This window comes from Lissotriton helveticus, chromosome 2_2 (assembly GCF_964261635.1).
Source record: "Lissotriton helveticus chromosome 2_2, aLisHel1.1, whole genome shotgun sequence".
Taxonomy (NCBI): Eukaryota; Metazoa; Chordata; class Amphibia; order Caudata; family Salamandridae; genus Lissotriton; species Lissotriton helveticus.
The window spans coordinates 349,857,206-349,870,712 of NC_136060.1; the positions used below are offsets into that span (position 1 = coordinate 349,857,206).

The following is a 13,507-nucleotide window of genomic DNA, read 5'->3' on the forward strand; positions in this document are numbered from 1 at the left end:
CCGATAAACTTCCCTCCCCCCCCCCCCAAATGTCATCGCCTACGCCTAGCACTGAAAAGAAAAACCCACGCCTATGTGGTGGTGGACAGAAGCTTCATACTGTTTATTGGGTGTGTGTGTGTCTGGCGAGGGTATCGACACCGTGGCAATCCCAGTTCGGACCTCGGGTCCCTCACCCTCCCTCTCCCTCTCCTCCTCTTCCTCCACTGAGCTATCACGTAGTGCCTGCACCAACATCTCCCAAACCATCGCTGCTTCCTGGGCTCGCTCATCCGGTCCGCGATGGGCCAGTTGGTACCTGATCGTGCTCTCACCCGCCGCCCATTTTATGAATTTGTTCAGCCATCTCCGGTGTGTCGGCCCCGTTTTTGACTTCCAACCCTTGGTCAGCTCCCTCTTAGCTAAGAGTAGGCCCATGGCAATGAATTTGCTCGATATTTTATTTTTGGCCGTATGTGGGAACCAGTGTAGTATACTGACCGCTTTACCATACTGCAGGTCCCTATCCGTCACTTCATTTAACGTGTTGCCTATCTCCCTCCAATAATCCTGTAGGTGAGGGCAGTCCCTCAACATATGCATTAGATCCGCTACTATCTTATTGCATCTGGGGCACGCAGCGTCCTCAACTCCAAAATATTTCGCGATTTTACTCGGGGTGAGGTAAGCCCTGTGGAGAACATAGAAGTGAATCAGTTGGAAACGCACATTTCTTGTGCTCTTTCTGGCCCTCCTCACCAGTTGGGACCACGTGGTGTCAGGGATTTCCATCTGTAGGTCGGTTTCCCACTTGGCCTTCAGTGCCGCCAGAGGCTGTAGGGTTTCATTCAGCATTCTCGAGTATAGGCACGTCACTGCCTTGAAGGTACCCGCCGACATCATGGTATACTGGCACGCCAGTGTTGTCGTTGGTTCGATCAGCCCTTCCCCCCAATGCGCCTGAATGGCTCTTATCACTGCCGCGTGCAGCAAATAATCTCCCCTCGGGAGATCGTAGCGCTCCTGCAGAGTCTGATACGGGGTCATTACACCGTCATCGTATAAATCCCCTATCATCTGCAATCCTGCTTCCTCCCATAACTGTAGTCTCTTCCAATCTCCGCCATGTGGGAGTGCAGTCACCATGCCCAGTGGGAGTTCGGGCGCGTACGGGTGCCGGATTCCCGCTCGTTTTTGCGAGCGGTTCCAGCATAACCGGATCGTACGTTTCTCTTGGGACAGATCTCTGAGCACTAATTTTTGCTGCATGGCGATGTAAGCCAGCTTAATAGAGTCATCATGGGCTCGGTACAGTCCACGATAGGATCAGGAAAGGACTGGGAAAAAGAATTGAAGTACACCTTGTGGGCCTACAGGATCACCCCGACCAGCACCGGATACAGTCCCTTCCAGATCCTAAGAGGTCGAGACCCCTTCACCAAGGACAATGTTGCATGGAAGGAGTGCACCATCATGAGCAGGTGGTCCCCTGCAGTTGTCCACCACAACTTAGAAAAGGCACAAAGAATATATACAGAACATTATAACAAGAGACGTAACGTAAAGGAGACAGAGTTAGTGAGAGGAGAGTGGGTCAGAGTCAAACTAGCCAAGTTGAGACGTAAAGGTGACAGCAAATTCAGTGCACCTATGCAAGTGGAATAAGTTTATAGCAGATTCGCTCGGCTAAGCGATGGGAAAGTTTAGTCTCTGGATCGGATGTCCAAATGCAATAAGATACTGCAGTGGGGCAAAGGAGAGGAAAGGCAGGCAGAAAACCCCCAGGCTCAACGCATGGAAGGCATCCCGATGGGCGAAGAAGCGGGAAATTCCTAAGAGGGGGAGAGAGAAGAGAGAGGGGTGATGGCGGACGATCCAGAAACCTTGGAACTCCCGGGTAGCGCTAGCGGAACACCTCAAGGAAGAATCCCCTCGAACACAGAACTACCTGGAGTGAGAAGTCCCAGGGAAAATACTGTGAACTCTTCCAGTATACCAGTCCGACGCACCCGCGCTGGTAGAGCTGTGATAAGACCGGCCAGGTACAAAGACTTTGAGATGGATGAAGGGAATGAAGCAACCAGCAGGTAGACTGAAAGACATTACTTTTCCTTTGTATTGTATAATCTGTAAAGGAGGAAGATATGTAGTGTCGCGCTCTATCCGTTACGTTACGACGTGACGACGCGGAGCGCGGCCGCCATCTTGGATTCGGCAGAGAGCTCACGATCGGAGAGTCGCGATTCTGGCGCTCTCCTCAAATAAATAAATACATAATTATAACACCTGCCATCTGCCTCCACGACAGTTATTGGTATAAGGAGCATTGTTACAGGTATGAGTAATTACTACACAGTTACAAGCATGAATGGTACAGGATATGCACTTACTAGCCATGGCTGGGGGATTTCTGGCAGAGGCATCTGTGGCGGGGCAGGGATGCCGTTTAACTCTGCTTTCTGCACATGGTTTTTTATGTCACATTCTGCAAAGAAAATCACACAACTTAAACACATCATGAGTTGTAAAAAAAAACATTCACTGAACGCACACGCATAAAAATTCATCATTTGTACAGTCTGCAAAAAGAATTACCCAGTCGATAAAAGAAACTAAAGCATGCTTCAATTAATCCCGTCATAAAATAACCGTCTATATGTCGCATAGAGAGGAACATACATTCTTACTCATGCGTATTTGACAAGTATTCATTCTTTGAAACACAGATGTAATCTCGAAGACTCGAGCAAGTGTTTTCTTTCTGCATCTATCATATATATATATATATATATATATATATATATATATATATATATATATACACACACACACTTTTACACATATATATATATATATATATATATATTAATAAAAAGGGACAGAAGAAAAATACGAAAACCGAATAGTTTGAAACACACTGTACATTGCAGACATCTTTATTGTGTGTCAGCCGCAAATGAACTGTTGTGAATGCTTTCAGACGCCATCTCTAGGCTAACTTGTAAAAATGAAATGCAGCAACCAAACCTTTGTAATGACTTTGGTGCTATATTGATAATTATAACGGTGAGCTCTCAAGCCATCAACCACTAAAATTAAACAATACTTACCTGAAAATAATAATAATAATAATAAATGAATTTCTAAAGCGCCTGGTTATAGTAACTAGTATGTCCCCGCGCTGCAGCTAGTCTCCCATTTTGCTTTGGTAACATAAAATAATCCTAAAGGCACAGAAAAGACAGGAACACTAAACTCTCAACCTTTATTTTACCATTCAAAAACGGGGCATTTTAGCAAGTAATTGTTTTCCACCTTCACGTGTAAACTATAAAAAAACTATTTATAAAAGTGAATTTTGTTTTAATTGCATTAACATTAGAAATTGTTGTGTTGGGATCTGTGAAGAAAACAGTGGGGCCGCCAGGTTCTATGAACACTGGAATGGGCCTGCTCTTGTGAATAGCGTCTACCTCTCTCTTTCAGAAGTGAGCAGCGGCTGTGGTCGTGGGACAGGAGAGGACGCATGGCCACAGAGGCCATGGCAGTAGCGAGGAGAGCGGATGCAGTCCCCGAGTGCCCCTCGGTCCTGCAAACTGCAACAGCAAACAAGCAGCGGCAAACCCAACAGGTCTCGCCTATGCAAGAGCTGTTGGCTTTGTCAATGTTTTGTTTAGCCATGGTGATGGACAACACGACTGCTGTGCAAAATGGCTACAACAGTTTGACAAAGCCAATAGCTCTCTTACATGAAAGACCTTTTGGTTTTGCAAATGCTTGTTTTGCTAATAGTGAGTGTCGTACGTTATTCTCAGCAGAATTTACAACTTCAAGAAGTGACAGCATTTAAAAGTATGACTTTACTAGACTCAAGCTAATGTTTTATCATTTCCATAAGACTATTTAATTTACACTTTTCTGTGCAACGTGAGAGTCTATCTCCCTAGAATGCAAAACCTGGCACAACGAAAAGAAGGGGCAAAGGATGTGATATGGTGTTACAGCCAGTGCTGCCGACTTTGGAACTGGGGAACCAAGTTTGAGTTTATGTGTTGGTGCAACATACTGTAAACCACTCCAATAACTTTGGGGCAAGTTAGCAGTATATAAAACTGTCACAAAGAAAAGGCAAAGGGGGCTAGAGGAGTGACAGGGTTTGCTCCAAAGAAAGCTAATGAGCTTTATTTCTTACTCAGCACTTTCAGACACTCCAAAAATAAATAAACCACTTTCATGGCAAGAATGTGTTAATTTTGTATAAGCGCAACACGTACAGCACTCCCACTCCTCCACCAAAAAGTAACCACAAAGAATTTAAGGATGGGAAGTGCACAGCTGAATTATACCTTCGAAATTCTGCATGTTAAAGTTACTTTGTCAGTGTTTTGAAGCATGGAAGTCTAAAATGACTACAGAGTGAACCTGTCAGAGATGGCCGTTTGGCAATCTGCAACGTGGTATTAAGTGCTATACAAGTAATAAAAATGCAACCTGTACGGAGAGCAGGGATGTCTTGATTCAAATTCCAGCTGCAACACAAAGCATTATCCTATTGTCATGCAACATATTGGAGGATCATGCATTCCTCCCAACACCACTAAGGACAATAATAAACCTATCAATCTGTACTTGGTGCATGTTCCACAAAGGGATAACACAAAAAAGGAGAAAGTGAAGCTGCACCAACTGACAAATGAAAAGCAGAGACATGAGAGTGACAAAGAAGCCTACCAATGGTAACCACTATTTTGTTTTTTTAAAGAAAGAAAAGATTGCCACAAGCACATCTCATGGGAGCTGTTGCAGGCTTCAGCCTAAAAACAGAGCAGAGGGAAAGGAAACGTTTTGTCCTACCTCGTTTTGTGACTTCCACTTTCAATGAATACAAGTAGTGACTGGGGCAGTGCACGCTGGCCTGCACAGCCCCGGTAATAAAGGACATCGATCGACAGCTGCTGCCATGGGAGAGGATATGGGGAGCTGCAGGGATGATTCACACCTTGTCTATTGGGAGGGCTTTAGGGCTATTTTTTAGTCTCGCCTGAGACAGTGCATATGCCGTCACTTGCAAAGATTTTGTTAGTTTGAGAAAAAAAAAACAAGCAGCTTTGATCTGACCATTACTTACAATCAGTAGGCTTCACTGCCACTCATATTTTCTTTCTTTTCATTGGAGAGCTCATGGGAGTGGGTGTCGCCTGCGTTTGTTTCACCCCTGGAACATGTACCAAGTACGGATTGATTTCTTGATTAGTGTTCTTCAGAGCTGCTTGGGCCCGGATTGTGGGTCTTTTTTGTTCTGCTTGCAAGTCTTCATTACAGCATCACCCTTACCTCCCTTTACCTCTTCCCATTCCAAACCCTAAAATTCACCCTTACCTCCTTTTACCTCTATCCATCTCTGAACCCTAAAGTCCTCCTTACCTCCCTTCACCTGTACCCACCATTGAACCCTAAAATAACCCTTACGTCCACCTATTCCTAACCCCTAAAGTCCTTTTTTTTTAAAAATAGAAAAAGAAACATAGAAAGTATGCTACAAAAAATACTTAATTGAGTAGCAAAATAGTGCGTGGTAAAGGTACACATACTTACCTTCTTGGTTAAGACTGCATAGTAACGGATGTTTATCCTCAGGGCGGACACATTCCCATTTCCTCCCTAAACACTATCCTGCCTTCTCCCTAGTGCCCCTAAATGTTTTGTGGGCATTGTTTGGGTTTTATGCCATTCGGTACGTTTGACAGGTACCTTCCCCTCTTTAACAGTTTGCCCTCTCACTCCACCCTATTCTTTAAGTCTAGGCTGAGACAGCACATGCGCTGTAACTTTGCAAGACATTTTGCTTACTTACAGGGGGCTTAAAGCTCACCCATTACCTTTTGCTGGCTTCGTCTCCCAATTCCTTGTTTCTATTTGGTCAGCCAGTGCCTGGTTTACTTTCTCTTTGTGGGTTATTCCCTACCCTAGATCATGGCCCAAGTACTGTTTCCTAGCCCAGTGCCCTACTACTGATCACCACTTTTCAGAAGCACTTTTAAAAAAATCCTTTTACTCGCACCCTCTTCCACCTCCCTCGCTCCTGCATTTGTTGCTTGCTGTGCCCCCTTTCCCTGGATTGCTGCTTGTACGGTCTGCCCCACCCGCTCACAATTCCCTGTTGTTGCTTGCCCCATCCACCCCAGTCCCCTACTCTGCCTTATTTGCTTGCACCCTCTGTCCTGCCAGAAAAAAAAGATCAGAAAGTCGCGTCAACATGTTTCAAGATGCTAAAAAGATGCAGACGGCACTGCGCTTTCTGATCTACATGGCCATTTTGGCGCTGTACCCGCTCATGCGGTGGCCCACACTCCAAACTTCAGCTTCGACATAACATACTTAAACAACTGGTTTTTTTTTCTTGAATGCCTTTTATGTATTTGTCAGTTTCATACAACTCAGCTGTGTCATGATTCTTCCCGCTTCTAACTTCTTCAGACTTTTTTTTAAGTAGCCTGCAGCCGTCGAATCTGTGTATGGATGGCGGTTATTTATTTTAATATTGCTTTACTTGTGCTATGCCCGGGATCCTCAGCCTTTGGCTCACATTTCCTGCCCCCATTAAATAAAGATTGATGCATAAATGTGTATTTTAATTTCTTGTTGCTTCACATTTGCTAACAAAGTGTCATTTGTTCCTGAAAAAACGTTTTATTTTTTTGGCGAAGGCAAAGGAAAATCCAATAGTAAGAAAGCAAGAAAACAGATCACTTCCCCTATGGTCAGTGCTGGCCGCGTCACAGCATTTCTTTTCACATAGCTGAACAAAATGACTAAAATACATTAACCAAGCCAATAGCTCTTGCATAGGTGAGACCTATTGAATTTGCCAATGCTTGTAAAATTAGGACAGCCTGCACTCACAGCAAAATTATCTTGCATCTCTCCTCTATTAAATAACTGATCCATTGTCTTCAGTTCAGGACAACTGTGGAGTGGTTGTTAATAGCCTGTTGGATAGGTTATGGTGGCTATAATGCTTCTGAAATTGAGAACTACATTTGCACAAAGGACTCTGGTCATGATGAGGGTTTCCAAGGTGGCGTTTTCAACGGCCTCCAGTTATGCCACTTTTTAAAATATGAACAGCATGCCTGTTTGCTACATGGCCTATGGAAGAAGGAGCTTTCTATACCTCATGGCCACCTTTTATGACTGTCATGTAAGCTTCGGAACACAAAGTTGATTCCATTGTTCTTCCCACTGTAAATCCAGCTGCTATTCAAACATTTCACATTTGACATGTCTGTAAGAACTCTGGTTGTCTACTGTTTAGGTATCTTTTGTTCTCTTATATGGAGGGTGTTTTAGCCCTTCTAGAAGTTTCTCTGGACCTGGGCTGGTATACCTTTCTTCAGAATCTAAATTAGGGCTACTGAGCTCCTGTGCTATAAGTATGGCTGAGGATTTTCAGCCCTTACACTGATTATTTTAAGGGTGTTGTCAAACAAGGCATGTGGTTGGATGGCCAAATCTAATGTAACAAGCTACGGGTGAGTACTTTGTCCCAAAGATTGTCCCACTATCTGAGTTCTTGTTGCAATTAGCCAAGTAAAGCTAAAAAACTCTGCTTTTAACTATTTTACTGTATTTTTATTCCATGGATTGTCTCCAACGAAACTAAAAGCATCAAAAAACCCTACCTTAAGCTGTATGGCTTCCATTGACTTGGCAGTTTTGTGGTTTCAGGAAGAGAAAATTGCATCTAATGCAGTTTACTGAACACTACTACTATTATGATGAATGGCATAGTGTGTGCAACAGCATGCTGTCGAATACTTCAAGGAAGGGTAGCTGCATACAGTTCCTTCTAATTATAATGAGGTTTTAGGTTGCTCTGTATTCTGTGGAGCAGCTGGAGTGAGCAATCCAAGAGGGAGGCAGGATCAACTGAGAACTAGGCCTCCATCAAGCCACACAAATGGTTGTCATCTCCCTTGATCATGTGGCCATTGAGGGTGGGGTACATGACACTGATCATGAGGGCATTACAGAAGAGACTGATCGCAGTTTGCTTTGGTGTTAAAGATTGATTAAGGAATACTCTGTCTGTTGCTGGCTGCATTACAGCCTTCCTCTCGCAGGGTGTTACAGTAGTTCCAAAATTAGTGCAAGGGCATAAATCGTATGTTGGTCATCCTTCCTATGTGGGTTGTCATCAGGAGCAGGTTCCAACCCGACTTGGAGTCTGCAATTGGTGTGCTACAGGGTCACAAGCTGAACATTCACAGAAGATGCACATTAAGGCAAAAATTAATTTGGAGGTTCTTGTCTTCCCGTTCACAAGAGGTTACCAATCCATTGGGGCAGAGCTGTCCCTTTTGGGGAAGGGCCAACACTGATTTGCACATGGTTGGTCCTCATTATTAGAGACCTAGAGGAGCTAAAAAATGATGAAATGGAATATGGAGTAACAAGACGTGTCCCAAGAGATTCCAAAATTCCCATCCATCACTTCTGTATTATACCTGGTGTTAGACTGTGCATAGACTGGTTTGTTTTATTTATTTATTTATTTTCAAAGTTTTATATAGCGCGAACAAGATCTTTGCAGATATCAGAGCGCTTTACAGAAACAAGGGGTAAGGGAAACAAGGGAGTGATTAAACAAACTTTTGGGTACACAATAGTAGTAGCTAGTAAGTGAGTAGCAAAATAGGATAGCAATCAGATAAACAAAAAGTACAATTAGACAATCAGATAAACAAATAATACAAAGTCGGTGCAATGTCTTCAATATATCCAAAAAAGAGTTCAAGTGAATTTAGCCATAAGGATGGCTTTTACTTCTTTCTTAAAAAATGCAGTGGAGGAGATAAGCCTGGTTTCGGGAGGGAGTGCATTCCAGATCCTGGGTGCCATTCCAGAGAAGGAGCGTTTATATGTTTTTTCCTTCTGGAATCTTCGCGGTTTCAGGAGGATATTTTATGTGCTTCTAGTGGATCTCGAGCCCCCTGATATAGTCAGCTTTTGAGTGAGGTAGTTGGGTGACTTGTGGTGTACAGCCATGTGAGTCATACAAGCGATTTTCAGCTGTATCCTGGCTTCAAACGGCAGCCAGTTCAGGGATTTTAAGTCAGGGGAAATATGCGAATGTTTTTTTGATCCAGTGATAAGTCTCGCTGCAGCGTTCAAGGAGGCTCTTAGGGGTGCGGTTGTTGATAGGGGGAGTCCGCAGAGAGCGACGATTCAGTAGTCTATGTGTGGGATGACTAGGGCTTGTACTGCAGTTTGGAAGTCGTTAGCTGGGAGGAAGGGTTTAAGTTTCCTCAAAGTGTTGATTTGGAAATTAGCTCCCTTAGTTGCTTTGCTGATATGCTGCTGCATGTTGAGATTGGCATCAAGTGTGATGCCTAAGGATTTCGCGGAGTCCACGATAGTGGGTTGGACATTGAGTGCAGTTAGGTGCTTGAGCCAGGTTTGGGTGGTGGAGATTTTCGCAGGAGGTGAGATCAGAAGGAACTCAGTTTTCAGAGCATTTAGTTTGAGGTGATTATCGGCCAACCATGATTGGGTGTTTCTGAGCGTAGAGTTCAGAAGTTTGATGTCTTCCGGGGATTGTAGTTTGAGATAGAGTTGAGTGTCATTGGCGTACATGTGAAAGGGTACATTAGATGCTTGTAACAAGGTGGTGAGTGGTTCCATGACTAGATTGAACAAAGTTGGGGATAGGGAAGATCCTTGTGGGACGCCTAATGTTACAGGCACAGATGGGGATAACACGTTGTTGATCTTGAACTTTTGAGACCGGTTATGTAGAAAGGAAGTGAACGACTTGTGAACAGTCCCAGATAGACACATTCTGGTGTTTAACAGCTCAAGTAGATTCTCATGTTTGACGGTGTCAAATGCTGAGGAGAGATCAAGTAGGATGAGGAGGCAGGTGTTCTTCTCATTTGGCTGGTGGTTTAATAGGTAAGGTGGTAGTCAAGTGGAAGCCACAGCCTGGGAAAGCAGAGAGCATCACGTTTATTAAGGTGAGGGATGTAGGGTTGGATAGTAGGAGTTAAAGGTCTTATATTGATAGTGCTACTATGAATCCTCACTGTGCCAGTCTCGTAAAGACGTATTTTGAAATCTCCCAGTATGACTTCATTAAGAGATCAAACTTAAGTCTTGCAGGAATGACAGCTTAGGATGTGATCAGGAGGATCTCTTAGAAGGTCAACTCCAGATCGCGGATGCTGTAGGGTTGAAAAGGTGGTCAGCTCTATTTACAGGATCTTACATTGTGCAAGTGGAGGAGTGTGGCTCACTGATTAGAGCGGCAGACACTGATGCAGAGGTCTGGCCCGGGACCAGGGTTCAATTCCCGACGCGGCAGGGTCGTGAGCCCAAAATGTCCACGGACTCGATAATTCTCGCCTCGGTGCCTATTCTAATCATGGGGTCCCACGCTGCAACTCTGGGCAATAGTTGCTTAATCTCCACTACGGCGGCCCACCCGCTGCGGGATGCCTGGCTTTCACCCTGGGGATACCCAGTAGGGGTTATCTCACAGGGAAAAGCCAGGACGGGTTCCCAAGGCAAGCGCCTTGATGCCTTCGGGTGATACGTGCGCTATATACGTCGCAATACATTTACATTTACATTTAAAAGTAGTGCCCAACTACTGGTTGCTCAAGCTGGACTATTATGCCTGGCATTTTCCAGATAATCTTATCTTATCTTATCTTATCTTAGGGGAAACTTGTATAGCGCACTGACACCGAAAGGTTTCCTGGCGCTGGCTGAGTGCCGGTGAGATGGAGAGATGAGGGTCTAGCCAGTCTGTGTGAAGAGGTGAGTTTTCAAAAGTTTTCTAAAAGCCAGAAGGGAATTGGCAGATTTAAGAGGGAGAGGTAACTGGTTCCAGAGGACAGGGGCTAGGTGGGCAAATATCCGACCGCCGTTTTTTTTTAATTTGGTAGCAGGGACAGCTAGCAAGTGGCGATGGGAGGAACGAAGATTACGTGCCGGGCGGTAGGGGATGACCAGTGATTTGAGAAAGGCAGGGGAGGTCCCGAACACAGCTTTGAAGGTCAAGCAGCCGATCTTGAATGCAGTCCTCTGCTCCACCGGCAGCCAGTGGAGTCTGTGAAGTAGAGTTCTCGCAGATTGCCACTTCGGGGTTTTATAGGCCAGCCTTGCCGCTTGGTTCAGTACAATCTGGAGCCTACTAAGGAGGAATTTAGGTAGGCCGTAGGACAGGGAGTTTGAAAAATCTGGAATTAGCTTCCAGTCTGAGGTAGGATATCTGAAGTGGCATCAGACTCCTTTTCAGGGAGGACTTATGATGATACCCACTGGATAGTAGAGGTAAAAGGGTCTTCCCATGGGACAGTGAATATGAGAATCCATCGCCAGTCTGCTGTGACAACGCATATGCACTAGGTGTTGAGAGTAGTAGAGTTGGGAGCATATGCCTAAGGGTCTGTAGGATCAGGTGGGATCATGGAAAGAAGGCCTCTATTCACTATGCTTTTAGCTTGTGCTGCTGTGGGTTAAGCTGTTGTTTCACTGGAGTCAACCTCCTGGTAGAGCTAGAGATAACACTCATTTAACGGTGGAGGAGCTGTCCAGTGTTGATGCATAGGTCCAGAACCATAAACCCCTTGCTCTGTGCGTCATTTGTAGCTTAATTACCCCCTTTCCAACCTCTGCGCTGCTGTACTATGCCAGATGATCTTATCTTTTTACCACGGTCTTCACATTTTAGGTTGGGCTCAAAGCAGCAAAGTAATGCCCCAAAAGCTACACATTTAGCAGATAGATTGTGTACAATAGGCCATTTGGGCTAGACATTATCAAAGACTGCTGAAACTAAGGGTTGTTTAAGTGTACAACTTTCCTGGTTGCCAACATGAGATGGCGAGAGTGTGGCAGAGAGGGAGGGCAACGGTGCGAAGTTGGAGCTTGACGTCACAGGGGGTCGGTGTACAGAGAACAGAGAAATGCAGTGGGGTCGCCAGCCGCTGCAGGACGCCAAGGGTGCTGCTGGGAGGGCACATCTCCAAGGCAGCGGCAGGGAAAGAGGGTAAAAGCTGCAGTCCCCCCTCAGAGGCCGCTGAGATCAGCAAGCGTGGAGGTGCCAGAAGCGGCTGCAAAGTAGCCTGTAACTGCTGCAAGTAAGCCAACAATTCCTTCTTTGTCACGCAGCCTCTTCTCCCACACAATCACCAGTTTACTTGCCTGCTAGAGCCCAAAATGGAGAAAGCAAGAAAGCAAGTAGGCCACATAGAGCAGGATTAGATGGGATTAGTCTCTCTGCACCAGGTTGAGTCCCCTGACTGTGGAAGAGGCTTGACTAGGCGGTGTGCGGCTTGCAGCCAGTGGAGAGCTCCTACCTCTCGCACTTGGACGCTCCTGCTTTTACCCTTGTTGTGGAGAGAACTAAACCCACAAAATATAACAGCAGGCACAGTAAAGTAGGAAAGCAGGCACAGAGTACACCCGCATTTTAGAAGATTTAGAAGAGCTATGAGAAGTCACAAAACTAAAAATTAGAGAAATAGATCATTAGATTATAACATCAGGCAGAATCAGGTGGAATCATGCGCTCTGGAAAAACTTGAGGCCCCATAGCTACACAAAACCGTCAGAAAAGGGGAAAGCTGATAAGAGACCAAACCTGCCAAACCATCCGGCTTACCGACACTGACCAACATTCAGCGAAGAAGTCCAGCAAAAGCTCCCAAACTCTTTTTACCATACATGGAATCTAGCACAGCGCAACCAAAAATACCAACAAAGTTTAAATACTTGAAAGACGCAGAGCAGCGGGAAAGGCTGACGGAAATACCATCCAGCCCCACTGTGCAGGCAAAACAGCGGGAAGGGCCGCTGTTCGAGCCCTGCCAAACTAAAAGGCAAGGAGCAGGGGCAGCCAAAGGGAAGTATCAGTATCCTTGAGGAGTCAGTAATGTTAATTCCATTAACAACCCCTCATACTCCTTCCAGAGGAAAAGTGCAAATCAGCTTTGAGAGAGGTTCCTTGTGGACAGAAGCAGCCAAATCAAAATTAACCGTCAGTGTAAAAAAACACAGAGCCACAGGCAAAAACGAATCAGAACAGGGCGCCCATACGGAATCAAGCCCAAGAATTACCGCGTAGTGGCATTAATGGACAACAAAGCTGAATACTTCGCAGGAATCATTCTGGAGAAATTGCAGATGTGGGCGAAGGAACATCACATGATCCCACCAAACCAGACTGGCATTACCAAACGAACAGGGTCCATAACCAACATCATGGCCCTCTGCCAGCTAAGTGACTTTGTAATTCTTATAAACAGCCGGTCGACCTATGTTTCATAGACTACAAATCAGCATTTGACAAGGTGAGCCACAGCAAATTATGGCTAAAACGTGTGGGTTGGGATTTGCTTGGCGGCCTTCTAAGGGCACTGCAAATGCTGCATATAGACACATGGATCAGAATAAAACTCAGGAATGGCTCTGGTTTGTCTAGGTGTATACCAACAGAAGGTTTAAATCGGGGATGTGTATT

At 45.1% G+C, this 13,507-nt stretch overlaps 1 protein-coding gene across 3 annotated transcripts in view; it reads right to left on the reverse strand.

Moving 5' to 3' along the window:
* Positions 1-13,507, reverse strand: part of AFAP1 (actin filament associated protein 1) — a 407,485-nt gene that overhangs the window by 216,126 nt on the left and 177,852 nt on the right. For all 3 annotated transcript variants that reach the window (XM_078678522.1, XM_078678521.1, XM_078678520.1), the window contains exon 3: positions 2,370-2,464. In XM_078678522.1, the coding sequence (XP_078534648.1) occupies positions 2,370-2,464 (95 nt within the window). The remainder of the gene's footprint in view (positions 1-2,369; positions 2,465-13,507) is intronic.